This window comes from Sorex fumeus, unplaced genomic scaffold, assembly GCF_029834395.1.
Source record: "Sorex fumeus unplaced genomic scaffold, SorFum_2.1 ptg000028l, whole genome shotgun sequence".
NCBI classification, from domain to species: domain Eukaryota; kingdom Metazoa; phylum Chordata; class Mammalia; order Eulipotyphla; family Soricidae; genus Sorex; species Sorex fumeus.
The window spans coordinates 2520668-2541108 of record NW_026606085.1 but is presented as its reverse complement, the minus strand read 5'-3'; the positions used below and the strand labels follow the sequence as shown (position 1 = coordinate 2541108).

The following is a 20441-nucleotide window of genomic DNA, read 5'->3' as shown; positions in this document are numbered from 1 at the left end:
CTTCACAAGCATCGCCAAGAGTGACCCAAGAGCAGAAATTTCATCAGAAATAAAAGGACCTGAGAAAAAAGGGGCGCCAGATAGTACAGGTGACGAGGCACTTGCCTTGCATGCATCAGATCCAAGGTTAATCCTAGTCACTGCATATGATTCCACAAGCACTACCAGGAGCTACTCCAGAGTACAGAGCTTGGAATAACCCCTGCTGAAGTTTCTCTCAAAGATGGTTCAGCTTCTCTGTTTGGATTGGTGTCACTGAGTCCAAACCAGGCTTTAGTTTTATTAGTCACTGAAGTTCATTGCCAAGGGGGTCACCTAACTTCAAAAGAAAAGATTCAAAATTAGAGTGGGAAAATATGACTACCCTTTCCTTTCCTAAATTCAAGGAATTTAAGTTATTTGCTAATTTACCACAGAAAGTGTAGCAATAACAACAGTAAATCGCAGCACAAATTTTTTGTGAGTGAAATATTTTCATAGAACTGTATAAGCTTTTTGTAACCTCTCCCTTTTTATTTACGCATTGAAAATTTAGGAGTTTTAACTCTCGGGTTAGGAAAAGCAAAAACAAACTGGGCCTTAGGCTTGTAGTTTGGAAAAAGAAACAATCTTTCTTTGGAAGAAACTGTTTCATTATGTTTTATTGGCTTGAACTAAGTCAAGGAGGAACTCTAAGAATATTTTTGTACAGATAAGGATCCCAGGATAGTGACTGGCCAGTAATGGTAGGTGGAAACTATGCAGTTAAGCATTCTACAACTTTATTACCATACTAAGAAACAACATTCCCAAATGATGTTTCTCTGCCATTTTCTGTATACCCAATGTCTTTTCATTTTATGTTTCTCAACTGTGCATTATTGTCATTCTCCCGTGAATACCTGAGTTTCCTGGAAAATATACTTGGCTATACATCACTCTCTGCTTGGCATTAAACCAAACCCCCATTCCCTCAAAAAATTTTGTTGTTTGAACCGTACCTAGATGTGCTCAGGGTTTACTACTGGCTCTACACTTGGGGATCACTCCTGGCAAGGCTTCGGGGGTCATATATGGTATTGGGGATGGAACTTGTGTTGGCATTCAACGCTGTACTCTATCTCTGGCCCTTACAACTTTAAATGTTGATTCTAGGCCTGGAATTTGAGTCCTAGTACTCCTCAAAAAAAGCTGGCTCCAGAGTTCTAAAAAAATTGTTTTGGGAAAAATGAATCACTTGCGGATATCTCATCCATCATGTCTGGCCTAATGACCCAGCTATTCTGCAGTCTCAAAGTAAAACATAGGGCTATAAAAATAAAATCCTATGGAACAAAGATACAGTTTTTTTGTTTGGGGGCCACATCCAACAATTCTCAGGGTTTACTCAAGTTCTGCCCTCAAGAATTACTTCTTGAGGTGGTGCAGTGGGGGCCATATGGGATGTCAGGGATTGACCTGGGTCAGTCACATGCCCTACCCACTGTACAATCTCTCTGGTCCCTGGAGAGGTTTTTTTTTTTTTTTCTTTTTGGGAAAGAAAGAACATCACAGCTGGCGACGTTCAGGGGTTACTCCTGGCTCTGCACTCAGGAATCACTCCTGGTGGTGCTCAGGGGACCATATGGGATGCTGAGAATCGAGCACGGGTTGGCCACGTGCAAGGCAATGCCCTACCTGCTGTGATATCACTCCAGCCCCCTGGAAAAATAGCTCTAAGGTCTAAGTGAATGCTTTGCATGTGGGAGACGTAGGCTCAATTCCTGACCTGCATTGCTTCTTAAGTACCATTAGTTGTATCTGAACACTGCCAGATGCTGCCCAAGCACCCCGTCCCCCCACAAAAGTAAAATCCTGTAAAGGAATTTTAGATGTAGATAACAAGCAAATAATTATTCAAAGAATATCTGAACTCTTCTTCCAAAAGGTGAGGAATTAGACATATATGTATTTTTTTGTTGTAAGGTTGGGCCACATTCAGTGCTCAGGGTCTTTGTGGTGGCACCAGGTAGCAGGGTATTGAGCCCTAGCCTCCTTCATGTGCTTAGCTTATTGAGCAGTTTATGACCCATTTTTGTTTTGGGGCTGTGTTAAGTTGTGCTCATGGGTTACTCCTGACTAGATGCCAGGGGGTCACTTCTGACAATACCTGGGGAGCCATGCTGTGTGCTGGTGAACAAAACCAGTACTGAACGTATTTAATTGTTACGATGCACTTGCACTTGGCTGCGGAAATACTTCCTTTTTGTAGAAGGCTAATTTGGAGGAAGGGGTATACACATTGGTGGTGCTTGAGAGACCACGCAGAGTCAGGAACCAAACTAAGGGCCTCACACTTGAAAGGCAAGTTCTGTACCACTGAAACACATCTCCAACCCTATTCATATTTCGTTTTGGGATCACAGCATTGCTCAGGGGCTATTCCTGGCTCATGCTGGGAATTATGTGGTGCCAGAGATGAAACCCAGGTCTCCTGCATGCAAAGCATATGCTGATCCCACTGAGCTACCTCACCAGTCCTAATTCTCTCTTAACATGACCAGACCAGGTGGTAGTCACTGTTGTTGGCTGGCTTCTCTGACCACCAAACCACCGCCCTTGATTATATTTCATTTTGTTCCATCCCATTTCCAGTCAATTAACTTCAACAACTATATACAAGCTTGCATGCACATATTAATCCATTTAAATTAATAATACCAGATGATAGTTTGCTGATCAAGAAACAAAGTATTTATTCAGCACCCATGTGCCAAGCACTGCTAGGCACTGTGGTGGATACAAAAATTTAAGACGTGGTCCCTGCCCTTAAAGGAGCTTACATTCTCAGGAGGGAGACAAGACTAATATACATGTACCAGCTAGGAACAGTACAAGACAATATATAATTTGGTGTAAGAGTATGTCTTACAGACTTGAAGCTTGGTAGGGATTCAAAAAAAGACCATAAAATAGGACTTAAGAGTCAAGATTTCTTTGAGGAGCCAGGAACAGGGCCAGGTCTTGAAGGACTGAAGAGATTTAAATTTATGTCCTTGTTAGGCAGAAGTGGAAGTAAGGTCCAGAGGAAGACAAACAATATACATTTAATATGGCAGCTTACTAAGTCACTGTGGATTTCTGAGCAGAGAAGCAATTTGATCAGAGTTGAACAATTTAAATAAAAATTCACGAAACACGCAAGCAGTTTAGAAAGACATCCTGCAGAACACTAAAAATAATTGCAATATAACTAGCAACACAGATGACACTCAACTGTCAAATGAAAACACATCTACAACTTAAAATTCTATAAAGGATAGATGACAATTCTAGGAAGCCCCTTACTCAACAAGTCAACAGCTCCAATTATTTCCTAATTGTCCTGGGCCTCAAAGACAGAATGAGTTTCATGACAAAGATCTAGAACCTGGGTCCTCTGGATTTGAAGAGACTACACAAGAGAGTATGAAGGATATTAGGACATATAGGGTGACACAGAAAAAGAACAAGTGAAGAGAAGCAAATAGAAATCCATAGTGAAAAATCCCCCACCAAAATGTATATAAAATGTATCTCCTATGGAGATGCAATTTGCATGTCCATTTTAAAAAATGAACTTATACTATATTTCTACAATAAAACAACAAAGATGCCTTAGGTGTGCTTTTCAGTACTACTCGTAGGATCCAGAAATCCTTTACATTGTGTACACACACACACACACACATTTTATATATAGTTAAATTGGTCACAACTCCATGTATCAAACGTCACTTTTCAGTTGACTTGCATTATGAAAAAGAACCGTGTTCTGAAAGAATCAAGACTAGGAAATATGCTGGGGAACTAAGTAGAGACTTTTCCTCGTGTCTAGGTAAGTTTACGGTATCCTGCTATAGGGATGGTGGTAGTGACTGAAATTACCACTGCCCAGGACAGCATAACAATACAGTATGGCATCCTGTCTTTAGAAATTCTCATCCCATGAAATAAATAAAAATTGCTTAACTGACTGCCATTTAGGTCATGAATTCAATGTTTCCCATTTTACCTAGTTAATGGATTAAATTAAATGGATTGCAAATAGATTTTAGGATTAAAAAATTTTTGCAGCATTCCATAAATTGTACAACTCACAGTTAACTAAGATACCTATTTCTAAATAAACATTGTTAAAAACCACATCTAATTAAATTCACCGATAAAGCTTTCTTGAACAGAAAAGGTAAGACAAAATTTGAGAATCTTGTAAGGATTATACATTCTAGGATTTAAGGATCTTTTATAAGCACTTAAGAAAAAAAAATTCAGTCTCATTAACCCAAGTTCAGTAACACTGCAACAATCATATTCAAAGTTACTGACTAGCAACATGTAAAATATTTATACTAATTCCATTACTTATGCATATTCCATTTAAAGATAATGAAATATTTTTCACTTCACAATTTGAAAATTTCCATGTAGAATATTTATGATTTCCGAGTTCCATCTTTCTGAAGAAAATTTCATTCTAGAAAGCTATACTTAAGCCAAGCTGGAACCTTTTTGTGAAATGGTCCCAGGTCTACATGCAATTATTTATGAAACTATCCAAAATTTTTTCCATACTCTTCTAGGTTCTTTGAGTTACATAAAGCAGTATGAATGCAAAACCATTGAGACCCAGAAAATTAATATTCTGGACAGGCATTATGTTTACTCCTAATTTTGTTCACCTTGTTTTAACTTTTATCTGTGTGAGAAGTATTTGGCTCTACAAAACTTGAGTTTTCATGAGGCAAATGACAAACATTAACAATTAAAGACCCAGGAAAAAAAAATTAACCCTGCCTACAGGTTCCTGTTCTTTTGGCTCCAACAAAGTCAAATTCTTACTTGATTTCTAGGTCTAAAGATCTTCCTGTTGTCTTCACAAGATGTTGGAATTATCTATTTTGCCCCCTGACTATATCTTAATGAGGAAATGTAAGAGAAAACAAGATGCCACATTAATTTTTTCATTTATAGCTGACTTTCCTATGGCTGAATCCTGCTGTTGCAAGAACCATCCTCTTCCCCTTTTTTTCCATGTTGTATGACAACTTGAAGTTTTGCAGAACCCAGTTGAGAAACTATGAGATAAAAAACAAATCTTTCTACTGGAGCTGGACTTCTGAATTAGTAAGAAGTGTATATAGCCAAAGTATAAAAACTGCCATGTGTTTCCAATTATGAAATGAAATCCAGTTGAAAGCTGTGAGGACACACGAAGAACAGGCACGTAAACTGCTCTGAGCTCAGACCTATGCAGGAGAGCTAGAATACATTATCATAATTTTAAAAGATCACACAAAAAGCTTTAATTCAGTGAGAGTGAGATGGAATCCAGTTTTATTTTGTCCTCTCTGAAAATTCCATTTACACCATGGCCTCGTCAATCAAAGAGGAGGAAAACTTCTGCCTTATACCATAAAACTCAAGTACTCTTGTACTTGTAACTTTAGCGTTGGCAAGTTATTTGTTTCTCCAGGTTTTTTGGCTCTAAGAGATTACACTTTCATTACCAGTGTAGTGAAGAACCACTGGTAAACTGCTGGAAATGTCTTCTGGATTAATCAGTGTACCATTTCATAAAGTGCTTCTGGAGTTAAAATCTGTCAAGCTGTCAAAAGTGTCCACACTTTCGCAACACAAAGGATAAAAGAATCCCCTGGGCATGTCACTGAGTCCGTCCCAGCTGGGTCTCGTTATTGGCACTGCTGCTTTAACCACCCAGTCGCTGACCCTCACCCCAGGCAAAGCCTCCAGGCCGCTCTTCAGGTAGTGGATTATAATTTGGATCTTCATCTGGCGTATCAAAAATAGCCTTTCTGAAAGACAGACAACAGATATAATTTAGTCCAGAGTCATCTTAAGTCCTACCTACAGTCTCCCAAAGAAGTTAAGATCAGCCTCCCAAAAAGGTTTCCATCAATGGACAAATATTACACCTGCGAATCATACCCACAAACCACCTCCAGCACTGCCATCATGTAAGCTCGTTTACCTGCCTTGCTCAAGAGATTAATGGATCTCAAAAGAGATCAAAAAGCCGTAAAAATTTCTCCAGACACCCATGAATAGCTAAGACACCCAGCACCCAGGGAACGGGGGTGGGGTGGGGGGTGGGGGGGTAAGCCCAGTGCCCACCCAAACAGAGCCTCAGTGGCTGATTGCTCTGATATTCCAAAATTGTTGCCATGTCCCTGGCTGGACTCCACTTTCTGGGGATTGAACCCTACCCTTTAGAAATTAATATGCTGAAACAATCAGGTATGCGGGTTTTGTGACTGAAATCTCCAGGTTTTTCTCAGGGGTCAGGGTGGGCTACCTCCTCTTACTTCCCAGTACTTCCGGAAGCCCTAGCAGTCATACCCATAGCACAAAGCCACCAGCCAGATATAAATTTAACTACAGATGTAACAGCCACTTACACATTCTGTAGTTCCTGAAGTGCATGGCTGCAAATGTGAAATTTCAATCTCTACAACACTAATAAACCAGTAGTAGCACATCAATTGGAAGGGATATAATGTAGAAGGCAACCAACTCAATTAACAAAACATAAACACAGGGACTTAACCTGTAATATCTTCATAATCTCTACAATGACTTAATGACTCCATGGTGAGATACAACAATTTACACTAATTTTCTTCTAAGAAAAAATTTTTTTGATAATTCTTTTAGCAAAATTACTGATCAAGCTGGAGCGATAGCACAGCGGGTAGGGCGTCTGCCTTGCACGCAGCCAACATGGCTGACCCGAGTTCGATTCCTCAGCCCCTCTCGGAGAGCCCGGCAAGCTACCGAGAGTATTCGATATGCCAGACACAGTAACAACAAAGTCTCCAATGGAGACGTTACTGGGCCCGCTCGAGCAAATCGATGATCAACGGGAGGGCCTTTACTTACTTACTTATTGATCAAGCAATATAAAATAAATTATTGAGGGCCTGCTATGGAGGCAGACTTAAGGGGTAAGTGTAGCACTGTCCTCCCGTTGTTCATCGATTTGCTCAAGCAGGCCCAGTAACGTCTCCATTGGAGACTTTTGTTGTTACTGTGTTTGGCATATCAAATGTGTCACAGGTAGCTTGCCAGGCTTTGCTGTGAGGGCGAGATACTCTCGGTAGCTTGCCGGGCTCTCCAAGAGGGGCGGAGGAATCGAACCTGGGTTGGCCAGGTCTGCCACATGCAAGGCAAATGCACTACCCACTGGGCTATCACTCAAGGGGTAGAGAGAAGGTGAAATGGTGGGACTGGTATTGGAATACTGAATACATGCGACAAATGATCACAAACGACCTTGTGAACCACAGTGTTTATATAAAGTGCAGGGGAAAATTTACATATGCATGCTTTACCTATTCCATGTAAATTCCAACATATATTAATATGGGATTGCTTTAAAATTTTTATTAATTACAGGTGAGACCTGATTACCATGAGATTCAAGTATAAAATAAAATTTAGGGGCTGGGGCTGGAGCGACAGTTACAGCAGGTAAGGCATTGGCCTTGTATGCGGCTGACCTGGGTTCAGTTCCCAGCATCCCATTTGGTCCCCCGAGCACTGCCAGGAGCAATTCCTGAGTACAGAGACAGGAGTAATCCCTGTGCATCACCAGGTGTGACCCAAAAAGCAAAATAAATAAATAAAAACATAATATATTTTAGATTCCAGAGTTGAAAACACATATACATGAGGATAGGCATTGTATTATATTTCATGGCTTTAAAATTTTTTACATAGGTCAAAATCATACAGTAATTACAAATTGGCTGATTTATTTTCTGATCATATATTTGCCATTTCTTAAAGTTTGTTGGAATAAGCAATATAAAGTAGATTTGTTACGTGCCTAAGGGGGCAGGTTGGAACTGGGAGGGAAACTGAAGATACTGGAGGAGGGAAGGTTACACTAATAGTGTCTGAACATTAATTGCTTGAAACAACTGTATAATGAACACTTTGTAAATCACAGGGTTTTTAATACAAATTAATTAAAAAAACATAAAAACATTTCATCTGACTCTCAATGTAAGTTAACAAAATATCCATAATTTTCCAACATTATTATTAACCCTTTCTATAAAAACAATGTATGTTAACTGTAGAGAAAATAGCAACTCTATGAGCAAAATGTCCTAAATATTTAGGAACATTGTTGACATTTTCATTATTCTTGTAAAATTTTTACATATATACTTTCACAAAAATTGAATCAGGCTATTTCTGTTTTGCATGCTAATTTTCACTTATTTTATAAAACCTGCCTCCAACAACCAAAGTATTATTCATTAGTAGCTAGATAAACCAAGAAGCATGTTTAAAGTCTTTTAGAACACTATTATGGGGTCAATCGAAATCTTCAACTAAGGCCTAGTGATAGTACAGTGGTTAGGGAGTTTGCCTTGCACGCGGCTGACCCAGGTTCAATCCCTGGCATGCCTTATGGTCCCCCAGCACTGCCAGGAGTAATTCCTGAGTGCAAAACTAGGAGTAACCCCTGAGCATTGCCGGGTGTGACCCAAAAAGCAAAGAGTACTTGCCTTCCAAGCATCTGATTTCCAGTGCAGCCTAAATTTACCAAATGCAGTTTTGATGGCTCAACTCTTTGGGACACCCCAGTGGTGCTGTGTAATCTCTGATGAGAACTATAGATTGATGAGCAACCCTAGGTGAGCACAGGTCTGAGCACAACTGAAAATGTGTGACCTCCCCTTTCCCCCTTGACTTAAATTACTCCCATCATTTCAACAATGACAGACAGGGAAGGGAAAGGGGGAAAACCCAGCACCCTCTATTTTTCAGTACTGGGGATTAAACCTGCAAGGTTTAATACATGCAAGACTTTTTACCACTGAGCAACATTCACTCATATTTTTTTTCTTTTTGGGTCACACCTGGCGATGCACAGGGGTTACTCCTGGCTCTGCACTCAGGAGTTACTCCTGGCGGTGCTCAGGGGACCATATGGGATGCTAGGACTCAAACCCGGGTCAGCCGCATGCAAGGCAAATGCCCTACCCGCTGTGCTATCTCTCCAGCCCCTCACTCATATTTCTAATTGCACTTGACTAGTAACATTTTAGAAGTGAATCTGAAAATTCATACTTTACTTAAAATTTAAAGAACTCCATTAATTCTTATTATAAAAACAAACATAAATTAGACAAATATAAGCAATTCAAAAAGAAATTCAATTGATCATAAACATGAAAATGTTTGTCTTCAAGGTTGGAATTTACCACAAGTGTTTGTGGGGCGGAGGGTAGGTAAGATAGGGAAGGGACCAGTATGATAATAGTTGTAAATGATCATACTGGGCAAGAACAGTGTTAAAAGTAGGTAAAGGGATCTACATGATAACCTTTCATTATCTGTATTGCAAACCACAATGTCCAAAAGAAGTGGGGGGGCGGTGAGGGGGAGAGTGTGATGGAGAGGGAAGAAAAGTGCCTGCCATAGAGGCAGGATTGGGGGGTGATGGGAGGGAAACTGGGGACACTGGTGCTGAGAAATGTACACTGGTAGAGGGAACACTATGACTGAAACCTAATCATGAATAGCCTTGTAAGGGCCTATCTCACAGTGATTCTATTAAAAAATCTATTAAAAAATGTTTGCCTTCATAATAATAGAGTATACTAAAAACTGAGAACTCTATTACTTCCTTAATATTAGGTGAGTCAGAACAAAGTAGGTGTCTACGCAGAATGGAGTCTCAGTGGATCAGAGTAGAACAGGGTTATGGGAAGAAGCCTGGAATAGAGTCAAGAGCCCAACTGAGGCATGCACACATGAATGTGGTCTGGGGCAAGGTGTCAGTAGGGTAAGGAGTGCGTTCTCATAAGACTGTAGCTTGATGTATAGAATTTGAGAGAAAGCAATGCACGTCTTCATTGTGGGTGGGAGAAAACAGTGATGAGAGACTGATTACATAAGGAAGAGGGGGTGTCATTAAATAAATACATTAAGGATAATACAAATTAGGTATCCCATTCTGGATAGCAAAGATGGAATAAAGCAGTAAGGAGTGATATACAATACTACTTAAGTGAAAAAAAAAAAACTCATAAAGACCCACAATATGAACGAATTTCTAATACATTTGTTCAGGGCTGGGGAGATGACTTAAAGGGCATGACAGTAAGAATCCTGGGGTTGTTCCCAGGCACCATACTGTCCCTCGAGCACTACTGGGTATGATCTCCTTTCCCTAAAAAACAAAATGTTATATGAAAGATAACTTACATGAGAGGCCATATATCCTGTGTTGTAGAACATGCGAAACTAATGTGTAGAGGAAACAAAATCAGTACAGCAGTATTGTCTGAGGGTGGTGAGGCAAGAACTGATAGGGACATGAGGAAACTTCTGGAAACTGGTAAGCTTTATTACACTTTGATAGCAATAGATTTATGATTTATGATTTATATATTTTTTATATATCAAGAGCTCCAATGATACTTTTGTGTATCATTAAGATGGACAAAAAGCAAGAGCAGTAATTAAAATATTAATTTACAACTTATGTGGTGGGTAAACATAATGGTCATTTATGTTTTCCACTTTTCTAGACATTTGGAAATTTTCATATGGTATTAAAAGAAAGTGAACTAAAACAATGCAGATTTGTATTAGAACTGAAAGTACTAGGATAAATAGCGTCAATCACACTGAAAACATGAGATCCAAACTTTCAACAAACAAATTTAAAAATGGGCCCGTCAAAGTGGCAGACTGGGGGACTTGGGAGTGAGAGGAAACTTAGGAACACTGGTGGAGGGAAGCTGACAATGGGGGTGGGATTCGTACTGAACACTTTATGTCTAAACCTGAACTCTGAGTAATTATAAACCAGGTGCTTTATGGAGATGGAGAGATAGTACAGAGGGTAAGGCACTTGCCTTGCACATGCCAGATGAGGGTTTGATCCCCAGCATCCCACACAGTTCCCCCAGCACTGCCAGGAGTAATTCCTGAGTACAGAGCTAGGAGTGACCCTTGAGTATCTCCATGACCCCAAAACTAGAACAAAAAACAAACAACAAAAGCCTCCTCCCCGTTGTTCCCCCCTTCCACACACAAACGAACTAACCAAAAACAAATAAACCCCCCGCCCCTCCATAAGGTGCTTTAATAAAACAAGGAAAAATTTTATGTAGCTTAAAAATATAGCTGTATATACATTCATATGTATAGAGTTCTCCTGCCCCCGTGCCTGGCTGTCCTCGCAGGGGCCCCTTGGAGGGGGCGGGTTGAGTTTCCCTCCCCACTCCGAGCAGAGCTCCGGAAGCCAAAGACCTCCAGAACCAGCCACAACCATGCTGAGACCACTCTCCACACGCATGAAGGTATAGGCAGAAGAAGAAAAGGCATGCAAGTCCCGGGGCTGAGATCTCCAAGCCTGCTCGAATTGGGGCTGAGCATCCTCCACCCAGATCCTCCATCTTCCAGTAGGCAGGGGTCACACCCACCAACTGACCCCCTGGCGCCGTGTAATCCCATCAACGGACAAGACCCAGAGACTACAAAACCCAGCTCCCGGAAGCGCATGGTCGCATATGCAGCTGCGCTACATCTTATTATCTCATTCTTACTTTGGACAACCTGGCAGGCTACCGAATGTAACCTGCCCACACAGCAGAGTCTGGCAAACTCCCCATGGTGTACCCAATATGCGAAATACCAGTAACAATGATGGGTCTCATTCTCCTAACCATGAAAGAGCCTTGAATATGGCACTTTAAAATCTCAGGGCTAGGATGAAGGAGACGTTACTGGTGCCTGCTTGAGGCAATCAACGAACAACAGGATGATCAAGATCGTGATGTATACATTGTATACATATGCTGTTAATAAAGAGGAACTAGGAATAGATACATTCCAAAATCAGTGAGTATATCTAGGACCCAGAACCTGATTCCTATCTTCCTCAAAAAAAGGCCTGCCGAGGCCACCGGTTGCCCCCCGCGAGCGGCTCTCCAGCACGGCCACGACTCCAGAACACAGAAACCAATTTCTTAACTATCTGACTTTCAGTAGAAATACTTCCAGGGTCAATAGGTAAAATAGCAGAAATCCAAAACCAACATTTAATTCTTGAACCCAGCTGTAGAAAGCAAATCACTTCACAATGCTTTTTCAGCATGTATGATTTGGGGGGGGGGAAACTCTAAATAATAGTGGTGAATCTTTTATTGAAACAATGAATCTAATCAAAGCAGACAGAGTGTTAACTAGAATTCATCTGCCTCACAGGGACGGGGAGGGGTGGGGGGTGGGATTTTATTGGGGTTCTTCATGGTAAAAAATAAGTATTGGTAAAGGGAAATGTGTTTGATATTTGCATGACTGAGACATAAACCTGAAAGCTTTGTAACCTTTCCCACAGTGATTCAATAAAAAAAAAAAAACAAAACCCAAAGCTTCTTGAAGAAATAAGTTGATTCTAGCATCAGGTCAGGCAAACTGTGACAGAAGCAGTAAACAGAATACTTTGAAGGCAGTTGGAAGGGATTCTATTGGCCAAAATCTGGGACAATACCAGGATCAAAATAAAGTGATAACAAGGGATTAATAACTATGTAAACAAAATGTAAAACCATGAAATCATGCAAATATGAAAAATTTGATAAGGAAGGGAATATGTATACAAAGTACCTATCCACAAAATACTTAATTAGAAAAAGAAATAAAACTTTATAGTCACTTTTATTTCTTTCTTTTGCTTTTTGGGTCACACTCGGCAACGCACAGAGGTTACTCCAGGCTCTGCACTCAGGAATTACTTCTGGCAGTGCTCAGGGGATCATATGGGATGCTGGGAATCGAACCCGGGTTGGCCACGTGCAAGGCAAACGCCCTACCCGCTGTGCTATTGCTCCAGCCCTATAGTCGCTTTTATACTGTTGACAATCTGATGAACTGAAAGCCTGTGCTAACATGCTGCAATTTATAAGAATGCTGTTAATTTTTGATATTTCTTTCCTCTCTCTCTCCCTCTCTCTCCACACCCACACCCACACCCACACCCACACCCACACCCACAGGTTTTGGGGCCACATTACTCAGATTAGTGTTTAGGAATTGAACTAGGGCTCCTGCATAATACAAAGCATGCTCTAACCCTCTGAACCATCACCATGCCCTATTTCCTGATTTTACTCAAGTAGAAACTTGTCTTTGCTTATAGAAAAATACATATTAAAGGGAGCCATGGGGCACTGACACTTAACTTTTAAATACTGCAGGGAGAGGGGGGGAAATTCATAGGGTCTGGTGATGTGGCTCAGTGTTAGAGGATGTGACTTGCGTGTACGAGGATTAAATTTAATCCCAATCCCTCACCTGCAAACAGTCGTTTTTAACTGTGACTTTTTTCTTTCTTTTGCTGTTTTGCAGTGCTGGGAATCAAACCCATGGCCTCAAGGCAAGTGTTCTACTGAACCACATCTCCAGTTATGGTTTCTTTTTTTCCTTTTTGAAAAAAATACGGTTCAGACACATTTAATCTTATAAACTCAAACTAGAAAAGGGTAAATTTTAAGGTTCTTCCTTTGAGGATGTAACAAAACAAACCCCTATATATTGCTCATAGGTATGTAAACTTGAAGGTGAGTGAGACAGTATAGGGGTTTAGGCATCTGCCTTGCATGTGGTTGACCTTGATTCAAACCCTGGCATTGTATGGTCCCCTGGGCACCACCCAGAGTGACATCCCAACAGAGTGCCAGGAGTAGCCCCAGCACCAAAGGGTATGTCCCCTGCAAATCTTCCACCCTTTGAAAAACATAAATAGTAATTCTTTTTACTATTTACTATTTTTTTTTACGAAGTTAGCCTTTGAAAATGACCAATGGTGTGCAAAGTCTTAGCTAAACGGATATTTACCTCTTCAATTATAGGGGGAAAAAAAGAAATAACTGTTAATGTCTATCAGTAGGGCACTGTAGCACTGTGCTCTCATTGTTCATTGATTTGCTCGAGCGGGCCCAGTAACGTCTCCATTGTAAGACTTGTTACTGTGTTTGGCATATCAAATACATCATGGGTAGCTTGCCAGGCTTTGCCGTGTCAGCGAGATACTCTCGGTAGCTTGCTGGGTTCTCCGAGGAGTGGAGGAATCGAACCCGGCTCGGCCGGGCTGGTTGCGTGCAAGGCAAATGCCCCACCCACTGTGCTATCGCTCCAGCTCCTAGCAATAGGGGCTAAGTAAAATTATACTTTATTCATGTCATGGAGTATCATATAGCTGTTATAATTTATAGGACATTTATGTTGAAAAATTTCTATTAAGTTAAATAGGTTATGAAATAGCATTTAAAAATGTTCAGACAATAAAAGACCGAGGAATACATTTAAAAAAATTATGTTAGCCATGGTTATATCCAAGTGGAGAGATTATGAAGGCTTTAACTTTCTTATTTTTGATTAGTCTACAACAAACCTTTTGTAACAGAAACTCACATTTTATTCTTCAAGTGAACCTTTTTAATGAAGTATATCCCAAGGACACAAAATCTGGAGTAGATAGAGGTCTTATAAATCAAAGCTCTACCCTCAGGAAACTGAAGTACAAAAGGAGAGGGACTTGCTTAAAATCACATAGCTGATTTTCAGAACAGCTACACATGGTTTCCAGCCTAAATTTATAGTATTTTCATACTACTTCTCTATTGATCCTTATCATCTGCTTGAGAGGCCAGTTATTTCATTACTAGTTGCCACTAGTTGGTTTTACTCATTTTGCCACCTTAGTCCTAAATTACTACAGCAATTTTCATGAAACCATCAGGTTCCCTCTAGAACAGAAAGTGCTTGTGGTTATCTGCAACAATTACAAAGTCACCTCTGTGATATCCTAAGCCAGTTACCCTTGCTCATATCACAACTCTGGCAGTCTGTTCCTACAGAAACCAAATGTTCTTCAAGCGCAGAGTGTTCAGTCTGTAAATATTTACTAAACAGAACTAAGCGTGTCAGAAGATATGGGAGTTTCAAGAAAACACAAATCATGAACACTGTTCTCATTTGCCTGCAAAGAATATATGACATGTGAATTAAATACTCACAAAATAGATGGTGTTTTTAGAATTCTTATTCCACCAGGCTGATTGGGAAATACATCTTCCAAGAAAAAATATATATGTCCAACAGCTATACCTAAAAGTAACCAGAAATTAAAGGATTAAAATTTCCACCGCAGGTAGATATATCAAGACAAATTCTTTGTATTTAGAATGAATGTCAGTATAATTATTAAAAAAAAACTATTAGTCTTTGAAATTAAAGCAAATCATCCTAAACAGTTATACATGAAAGCTTGACAGAATAAACATGAAAAATGGTGACTAAGTTAACAAGTGAAAAGGTAGTGTTAAGATTCTTACCCAAAAGGTCCACAATGATTGAATTCCCCAACAACAAGGAAAAGCCCATGAGCACCCAGGGTAGAAAGGGAGCCTGGAAGTTGAGAAGGCCGAAGAAGTTCATGCGGACATAGGGATTCCTTCGGCTCCACACGTAGACAAGCATTATTGTAAAGGCCTGGCCCAAGAAAACTAAACTCACAAACAAACCAAAAAGCTAGCAGATGGCATTAAGGAAAACATCAACATTAAAAGTGCAATAGGGAAGTCTGGAGAAGAGAACTAAGGATTGTGTTCTAATTAAGTTCGAAGTAGGAAAGGTAAACTGTAGCTACAACTTAAGTAGAGAAAAAGCCCGAAAAACGGAAGATAAAACCAAATTAAACAAAACCCAGAGCAATCAGGCAAAATCCCACATAGGGTAAATTAATCTGGTTTGTAGCTACTTCAAATTAATATTCTATTCTTGTGAAGTTCCTTCCTTTTTTGAAAAACACATTAATTCCTTGGTCAATAATTACAATGACGTGCACTCACCATTAGCATCTTTACAGATGTAAATAAAGTCAGCTGGAGCAAAATCATCTTGTCAAACAGGACTACATTCAAGTGTGTTATACAGGTAATGGTTCTTTTTTAAAAAAATTTTGGTAGTGGCCAAAAATGTTTCTTACCAACTTAGTTTAAAAATAAAGCACATTCATCATTAATAATATATCTAAGATGCTTAATAGTAACCCACCTGGGCTAAAAGTTCCTTGAATTCCTCATAGCCAAAAAAAAAAAAAAAAATCCTGTTTTATCTCTAGGTTTAGAAAGTGTGCTGCAAAATAAACAGTTGTAGTCTGCTGCTAAAATAAAGAGATCTATTTGTTCAAAATATCTAGTGAATAATGGGAAATGAAGTGTTTATAAGAGGGTGTAATTCAATGTGTTCCTGTGTTTGTTCTAGTTGTTGAAGGATACAGTCATTAAGAATCCACCAAATAGGAACATAAATACAAAATCTGCTGTCCGACCTCGGAAAGAGCCTTCTTCTAGCATTCGACAGTAACGATATCTTAAGTTCCAAGTTAAGAAAATATAAAGCACATAAATAAGAAAAAAGTATTTAATGTATCACTTAAGTACACTTGGACTCCATATTATTTATAAGAAGCCAAGTCTTCATTTCTGTAAGAATTTTTATGATTGGTGGCATGATTAAATCTCTTTTACCAGGGATTTTAGACAAGACAAAGGCCGTATTTAAAAAAAAATTTTCATTACTGGGAAACTAAGTCAAATCCTGCATAAACATAATTATAGTCACCTACTTATTCCCATGTTTAACCAGGCCACATCTAATTTTTCATAAACTAGCTTGGAAGAAGTCCCCACCAAGAAACCTTTTGTGATAACTACTTTCTCAGGCAAAAGTTTAAATATTTCTATGCCTTAGTTAATAAAAATGTGATTTAAATTAAATGTGAATTCTTAGAAACTTACCAGAATGTGTATCACAAAGGTAGTAGGAATCCTATAACCCCTTGGAGGCCCTCTTTTTATTACCGATGCGCTGAGATGTAATTTCCCTCTAAATCCAGAGGGTGGGAGAGGGAGAGAAATGTCCTACCCCATAGTCCCAATCACCCCAGCACACAAACCAGCACACAATTCCATTCTTTTTCAACAAACCAGAACCTGGGACTAGACATTTTGGTACTGTATTTTCAGTTAGTTGAACCAGCAATTAAAATCCAGGGAGCTCTATTCCTGAGTCTACTCTCAATCTACTCTCCCTTTGTTTTATGTCACTAGAAAAAATGCTGTAATTTGCCATTTATATTACACTTCCCTTTGGAACTGTAATATGCAAACACTCTTAAAACATTACTATTTGACCAACTACACTGAGTAGTTACAACTAATATGAAAATCAACCGGATTAATAGTTTCAACTTAAAAGTTACACCTTTTTCTTTTATTTTTTCTATTAGAGTTTTGTTTCTTGTTTTGTCGGTTATTTTGGTGGTAGGAATAGAACTCAGGAGTTCATATATGTAAATTTCTCTTAACTGTATCTGTGGCCATCAAATACTGTATTTAAGAACACTTAAAGTTTTCTGCTACCCCACTTAATAAAGGATACAAAAAAATCATGTTAAATAAAAAATTGAATCCAACTGGCCCAAAAAATAAGAAATTGGTGATTAGCCTCCATATCTGTTAAAAAAATCAAAGAAAACAGATATAAGTACAATATATTACCAGGAAATACTTATCTAATAAGACAAAAGAAATGTCCTATGACTATAGCAATAATTCTAACAAAAATATTTAAGTTCTACTCTTATTGGTAAATGAAAGAACACTCATTTTCATTTGTGAAACCCTAACCTTTCCCTACTTAGTCCAGATATTCAACTTTACTCATTAAGGTAGAGAGCACTTACCATTTTAAAGTGTTTTACATATTCTATTATCTCATGGAATCTTAATAATCCTGTGAGATGAGTATGTAGAAACTGCTATCCAGATTTTATAGACAGGAAACTAAGTGACTTGAATAATTTAAGTATGTCTTGCCCAAAGGAAAGTTTGTAGAGGGACACTATGAACTCAAAATAAGAATTTCAACAGATACATGATTTTATCAAAAGTTCACACTGGGCAAAACTAAGTCAAATAGGGCTGGAGTGATAGTACAACTGGTAGGGTGCTTGCCTTGAACAAGGTTGATCCTGGTTCAATTCACACACAACTGGTGCCAAGCCCCACCATGAGGATCTCTGAGCACCGAGTCAGGAGTAAGTACTGAGCAATGCCAGGTAGGGACCGAAAACAAGAAACAAATAAAAACCCTAGTCATACAAATATTATTTAGGTGAAGTCACAGGACATATAAGTAGGGAGTTTTGGTTAGCATGATGTGATTTTTGGAATACGCATAAATTTATTTATTTTTTTAAAAAGTTACTTTATTTATTTATTTATTGCTTTTTGGGTCACACCCAGCAATGCATAGGGGTTACTCCTGGCTCTGCACTCAGGAATTATTCCTGGCGGTGCTCAGGGGACCATATGGGATGCTGGGAATCCAACCTGGGTCGACCAGGTGCAAGGCAAATGCCCTACCCACTATGCTATCACTCCAGCTCTATGCATAAATTTAAAAGCACTAAGAGATATGAGTTTCTGAATTCAACCATGGTGATGAAAAAAAGTGGGGAGTGGTGGTGTGTCCAGGCAGTGAGTAGACAAAATAAGGTCATTGTGAGATTCTTCCTGATGTTAAGTAGCTTCTATTTTTGTGGGGCCCCACAGAGAATATTTGGGGGTTACCAGCACCACACACAGATGAAGATCAAACTGAGGGCCTGCATGTACTCTAACACTTGAACTATCTCTATGACCCTTTAGACCACAAATTAACTCTGAACTAATAATTCCTAATTACAGGGACTGGAAAAGTCAAATCAGAATGATACAGAAAACTTTTACAAACAAAACATCAGTTGTTCCCTCCCTCCCCCACCTTGGGGGAGGCCGTAGATGGTGTAGGAATTGAACCCAGGGACTTACACATACAAAGCAAATGCTCTACCATGCAGTCACACCCCAGTGCCCAAATAAAATTTTTTCTTTTGTGTGTGTGTGGGATGGGAGGGAGGACCCCACACCCTACAGTGCTTAGGGACAAATAAAAATTCTTAATTCCTATCCATAGAGAGGCTTGAATAGCTCTTAAAAGTTCCTTAAGTGATTCATAAAGCAAACAGAGGCTGCAAAATCACTAGTTTGTCTCCTCTATCCCTCTGAATATAACCAAGTATTCCCCGGATCTGTTACTAAACAGAAGAGCTATAAAACATTAACGTTGGTCGTGATGGACTACTTACTTGAAAGTGTTTAAAGATTAATTCAGGATTGAAATACAACTGAAAAGGTGTGATTAATTCCAACTGCTGAAAGAGAAAAAGAGATTATTTATTTATGGTGGTGATGCCAGAAATCACCCCAAGGCTGTAAGGCATGTAAACACTGTACTATATCCCTGGCCCTAAATACATAAGTTCCTATAGCAAATCAAACTTTCCCCATTTACAGGACAGACTACACAGTTTTCATCTTTTAGACACTTAAGCCTTTTTCCCCCCTTTTTGGGTCACACCCGGCGATGCACAGGGATTACTCCTGGTTCTGCACTCAGGAATTACTCCTGGCGGTGCTCAGGGGACCATGGAATGCTGGGAATCGAACCCAGGTCGGCCGCGTGCAAGGAAAACGCCCTACCACTGTGCCTATCGCTCCAGTCCCACTTAAACCCTTTAAAGGTCGCGTAGATTGGGGAAAGAGACTGGTTAAGGACTCTGTAGAACTGCATATTTCTTTGTATCCCCAATACCTAACACAAAAGTTTGTTTTGTGGGGGGCAATAGCTACAGCTGGCGTGAAAACCTGGGCGCCCGGGCTCTTTCCTGGCAAGCACAGATGCAATGAATCTGCCCATTACATGGGCAGCAACTGGTAACAGTTGTGAAGCAGCCTTACTGACTAAGAGCAAGCAAGACTCGAAGTCGGGACCGGGCGCTTGCTTATAGCCCATCTCAAGGCTCTTCCCTCAACAACCTCCCGCTTTCTAACCGCAACATCTAATTTTATTAAGCGGGGCCTCCCCCCAGGAGACATTACGATCCCCCCGGCCAGAGTCTTCAGACGTGTTTCTTGGGTGGGCGCTTCCCGGAGGGCTGACTAATAGTCACCTTCACAGCGGACCAGCTTCAAGAACTGACCCGCCTTCCCTCTGGAAGAGGTGCTCCCTTCTCTTCAACACGGTCGGGCTCCAGCGAGACCCCGAACTCAGCGTGAACCTCGGACGCTTCCGCTCACCCGAGACCGACCCCTCCCAGGCCCCAACAGCAGTTCTCTTAAGACCACGTCGGAGCCAGCCCGGAGGGTGCACACTGGCGCTCCAGTTGCTTACCACAGCGGCAGTTGTGAGGACGCAGGCAGTCGTGTAGGCTCGGCTGACCGGTGGGATCTGCAGGTATTCCAACCGGAGGCTCTGGTACGCCATCTTCCCCACCACCGCCTGCC

General features: G+C 40.1%; 1 protein-coding gene across 1 annotated transcript; it reads right to left on the bottom strand.

Annotated features, from left to right (window-relative positions):
• Positions 1–5317: 5317 nt before the first annotated feature.
• On the bottom strand, positions 5318–20435 carry DERL2 (derlin 2). Its single transcript, XM_056115102.1, has 7 exons — positions 20329–20435; positions 19244–19309; positions 17494–17567; positions 16329–16422; positions 15384–15579; positions 15066–15156; positions 5318–5813 (listed from the first exon to the last, which is right to left on the bottom strand). Exons 1-7 carry the CDS (start codon positions 20419–20421, stop codon positions 5708–5710), a joined length of 720 nt encoding a protein of 239 aa, XP_055971077.1. The 5' UTR covers positions 20422–20435; the 3' UTR covers positions 5318–5707.
• Between the last annotated feature and the right edge of the window lie 6 nt (positions 20436–20441).

Bases quoted from the DNA above. Each gene is read 5' to 3' on its own strand.
- DERL2 (XM_056115102.1), bottom strand. From the start codon at position 20,421: ATGGCGTACCAGAGCCTCCGGTTGGAATACCTGCAGATCCCACCGGTC. The intron at 16,423-17,493 runs GTATCCTTTATT...TTGGAACTTAAG, and splicing joins TTATTTAACATGATTTTTTT to ATATCGTTACTGTCGAATGC. The intron at 5,814-15,065 runs GTGAGTATTTAA...TCTGTCTTTCAG, and splicing joins CTAAAAACACCATCTATTTT to AAAGGCTATTTTTGATACGC.